The sequence below is a fragment of the Gavialis gangeticus genome, unplaced genomic scaffold (assembly GCF_001723915.1).
Source record: "Gavialis gangeticus isolate Ggan-Ray unplaced genomic scaffold, GavGan_comp1, whole genome shotgun sequence".
NCBI classification, from domain to species: Eukaryota; Metazoa; Chordata; order Crocodylia; family Gavialidae; genus Gavialis; species Gavialis gangeticus.
In genome coordinates, this window is record NW_017728992.1 from 185,967,840 (window position 1) to 185,972,332 (window position 4,493).

The following is a 4,493-nucleotide window of genomic DNA, read 5'->3' on the forward strand; positions in this document are numbered from 1 at the left end:
CAGTCCGTTAAGGATGGCCTCTTTTTAATAAACTTTTCTAAGATCTTCCCCAGGATAGAAGTCAGGCTGATGGGCCTATAGTTTGCCGGATCCACTTTCCTCCCTTTCTTGAAGATAGGCACCATATTGGCCTTCTTCCAGTCTTCGGGCACTACACCAGAGCACCAGGAGTTTTCAAAGGCCCAGCCTCTGGCATGGATTATGAAGCTTACCAGCTCCCTGAGTACCCTGGGGTGTAGATTGTCAGGGCCAGCTGACTTGAAGGTATCCAGCCTCTCAAGGTGTTCCTTCACGAGGTCAACATGTTAACTGCTGCCGGCAGTAAGACTTCTACATCTACAGTAATCTCCTTTGCTTACCTTTGGCATTCCTTCACCCACTGCTTCCCCCTCATCCCTGCCTCCCCTCCCTTATCTACCCATTGTTTTCCTAATTTCCATCTATTTACATTCTCACTTACCGCCTGTCACGCTTAGCTTCTTTCATTCCTTGGAGATCTCAGAACAACAGCAGAGACTCCCAATCCTGAAGTAGGGTGCTTGTGCCTGAAAGATTGCAAAGAACTTTTTTCCAACTACTCAGTTGGTCTAATAAGGAAGATACCGCACCTACTCAAAGAGCCTTGCTTTACCTTGCTTAGGCTCCTTACCTTCTTTCTCTGAAAACCTTTGTCCGGACTAGCAGCCTAGAAATTGACAGGGCTTAGTTTCACAAATGTTGTAGTTAAACAGAATATTACAATGTAAAATAGGCAGTTGGAGCTAAAATATTCTTATGTATTTAACCAATATGCACTTGCTTATAACATAAGCAATACAAGTAACAAATAAGGATCAACATTGTGTTACACAGTTAAGTAAATTAGGCCCTTAGATATTTGTCACCTGTATACTTGGTAAGCTTTCAAGAAATACCAGCTCAAAATAGCCACAGGGAGCTTAAGTAAATCCAGTGTAGTCAACAGCTGAATTTCTGGAAAAGAAAAGCTCTTTTAAGGCATTGGAAGAGGTTGGCTTGGGACGCATAACTTCTAGTGTGGTATCTTACAGTGCATAAGACAGGATATTTTTATTCTTTAGTTTAGCAATCTTGTATTTGATTATTTTTTCCAGTAGGCTACAACTAGGTTTGAAGTAACTGTTGGAGATTCAAATGCTCCATATAGCAGAAGCTGCAGGTCAACAGTACGTAGTTCGGCCATGCAGCTTGAGTGAGGGAATTTTGTGAAGTTGGTGCTCCCTTTGTGATTTGAGGGTCTTCACTGTACCTACGTTTGAGCCTGAAGTAAAATAAGAAAGAGGCAAAGATTTACATCTTTAAAATATGCTGATAAGCTGTGTGGACCTTTTTTGTTTTTTGTATAGGTTCAGCAGCTACAAGAAGAAATTCCACCTGATGGTCCAAAGAATGAAGCCTTGCCCCCAGCCCGCAAAGAAGGGCATTTGCCACCTCTCTGGTGGCATTACGTAACTAGACCCCGTGAGTGTCCATAGTAAAAGCATCCTCCGGTGTGCAGCTGAACTAGTGGCAGTGGGTTTGTTCTCTACAAATCAGATAAATACCAGTTTGCATGCACTACTGTATGTAATAAACAGTAAGGCTTAACAAAATAAAAAATACAAGCATACTTTGGGATTTGGTGATGTGCTACCCTAACTCTTAAGTCTAAGGTACCTGTGGGCTACAACAAGTGACAAGGTTGGTGTGAATATATCTATATTACACATCTTAAATGACTGTTCTGCAGCCAGGTGTGCACTAAAGTGGGGTGTGATGTGCATCTCTAAGCACTCCTGCTCATAAAGTATTAATAGTGCCTTGGATGGATCGTAGAACAATTTAACTACAGACTAAGTTGTGTAGGTGCTGCACATACAAAACTATGTGGCTCTGGTTCCTGCTTCTGGCTGCCTGGTGCATTGAGCAGCCACCTGTGGGTGGAAGGTAGGCTGGAGCTGGAGCCCTCCATATTGAGACAGGAGCCATCCAGCTGTAGCTTAGCTCTTTTCCCCTCCTTCCCCCTACTCCACTGCCCAGAGTCATGCAGCGGAGGGAGAAGAAGCTGCTGGAGGCAAGAGGAGCCCAGCAGTACCTGGTTGGCTGCAGCTACACTGCGAGTAGCCTTGATGGGAAGCTGTGCATGCTGGCTGGGGTGGTGCCATCAGTGGGTGTTGGGTAGGTGTGGGCCACCCTGGGTGGGGTTCAGCTGGATGGGGGTGGGCATGTCACACCTGCACTGCACCACATTGCCTGGGTGAGCTGTGCTGAACACACCCCGTCTCCCTACCCTCTCTCACTCTCTCTCTACCCCCAGCTGCCTCCTAGGACACAGTGTGATGGCAACCTCTTTTCCCCGCCCCTCCACACACACAGTACAGGCAACCACTGCTTAGTGCTCTTAATTGGTTCTGGAAAAAACAAGTGCTAAGCGAAACAGTGTTAAGCAAAACTCATTTCCCCATTGGATTTAATGTAAATAAAGATAATTGGTTTCGTACCACTTATCAGCCCAGACCCCACGCTCCTGCAGCCCCACCCTGGGCCCTGCCAGCCCAGGCCCTGCACTCCTGCTGCCACACCGGCCCGAGACATACTCCTGCCACCCTCCAGACCCTTGCTGCTGCCACTGCTCCTCCCCAGCTGCTCTATCACCATGTGCCAAAGTGGACCCTGGGCTCCTGCCAGCTGCCACTCACCTGTTCCCTCCATGCTGACGTGGATGCCCCTGCTTCTCCCCACCCCTGTGCTGAGTGCTATAATGAAATGCACTCAGTGCTAAGTGAAACCAGGTAGGTATTTTAAATTAGTTCTATAATGAAACTACGCTAAGCAAAACCGCATTAAGTGGGGGTTGCCTGTACACAAGAGTTAGACTTTTTTAAGCTAATACGCAATCACCCCTATCCACTCCCCCAAAAAACAAATCGGGCCAAAAATATTTTTTGCAATAAGATTAAGATGCATTGTAGTAGAGGTTTGATTCTTTTTTAATGCTGGATTTAATTTTTATACTATTTTTAAAATAATATCTTCTGAAAGATTTTGTGCGGCCCTCAGCAGCTCACCAGAACTTGTTAAGTGGCCTACCAGCTGAAATAATTGCCCACCCGTGCTTTAATGGGTAGTTTCTTAACAAAGTGAGTTTGTTTTTCATGTACCTTGTGATTTTTTTTTTTTTTTAATGTCTAACAAACTTCTTTATGCAAACTGGTTTTCCCTAGATTCACTACAGGACATCTGTTAGTCATATGGGTTTTTTTGGTTCGGTGTTAAAAACATAAATACTCTTTTTGAACAAGGGTTTTGTTTAAGTGTAGTTCAAAGGGGTAAACTGTCCTTAATGGGGGGAACTTTCACTCCTGTCCTTTGATGTCATTTGCTATGGTTCTCCTACCAGTCTCTTCTACGCAAGTCTGAATTTTAAGGGAAATGCAAGCAGACAAAGCTTTAAAGGCCACGCTTATACAACAAAGCAGAATAAAGCTACCACTTCTCCCCTTTGTACATCTTTGACACACATTTTTAGTTGGCAAAGCAAGAGACCCAAGAAGCTGTCCAAAAGCTAGTTCTGGCTTACGTGGGTTTTTCCTGCAGTGAAGCCAGCCATGCCTACTTAGTGAAGTAACTGCATTACTCTTTGTTCTCACAGATTACTTGCTAGTAATGCTCTGACTTGGCTAAATGGAGCATTGTGCATTCCAGGATATAGGTAGTGCACATTACCCCACCTCTGTGGCACCTGAATAACCTGCATTATTGCCCCATTTGTCTAATGGATTGTAAAAGCCAGAACAACTGAATTGCTGTTTTCCAGAAAGGAATGCCAGATTCTTGGCCACAGGAACCTGTAACCTGGTCTTTAGGGTGCTCTCTGGGAGGTGGAGTTGAGTTAGTTCAGGCTGAGGGCACAGAACTGCCTTGCTTGCAAGCAGTCACCTCAGAGAAGTGAAGCTGTATTTTGGGAAGGGCCTAGTCCTGGGGGATTGCGGGGCTCTCCAGTACATGCTTGCTTGATTGGGCCTCTCAGAGGGAACGTGTTGCTTAGTCATGAAGCTTCTGCTCCTTTCATTTCTGCAGCTTGTTACTGCATTCAGGGTAGAGAGGCCGACTCTTCTTGCAAGGCCCGTGTCACTAGTGTTCCTGAATTATTCACGCTTAGCATTTTGGCCCTAGTTGAGAGCAGCTAACTACTGTTTTCTCACATCACAAGTGGCTTGGTCTTAACAACTCATTGCAAAGAATGGTCAGATTCTTTTTCTTTAAGAGGACGGTCAGTCCACCTTCTTGTGCTGTTCTTCCCTAGTAACATCTACATCTGGGAAAATGTAAAGATGAGCTCTTGGGCTTGTTTAATATCATCTGGGCTGAGATGACCTCAAATGCAAGCCTCTCTTGTGGGGAGTCTTTTCATGGACTTAAGGCCTGATTTCCTCTGTATTTATGTGGCACTTCATAGGAAGACAGTGTTTCTTTTGTGTATTTGTTTAAATGGT

At 44.9% G+C, this 4,493-nt stretch overlaps 1 protein-coding gene across 2 annotated transcripts in view; it reads left to right on the forward strand.

The window, feature by feature from the left end:
• Window positions 1-1,632, forward strand: part of NDUFB9 (NADH:ubiquinone oxidoreductase subunit B9) — a 17,506-nt gene extending 15,874 nt beyond the window's left edge. For both annotated transcript variants that reach the window (XM_019528137.1, XM_019528138.1), the window contains exon 4: window positions 1,365-1,632. In XM_019528137.1, coding sequence (XP_019383682.1) covers window positions 1,365-1,493 — 129 coding nt within the window. In that variant the 3' untranslated portion in view covers window positions 1,494-1,632. The remainder of the gene's footprint in view (window positions 1-1,364) is intronic.
• The last annotated feature ends 2,861 nt before the right edge of the window (window positions 1,633-4,493 follow it).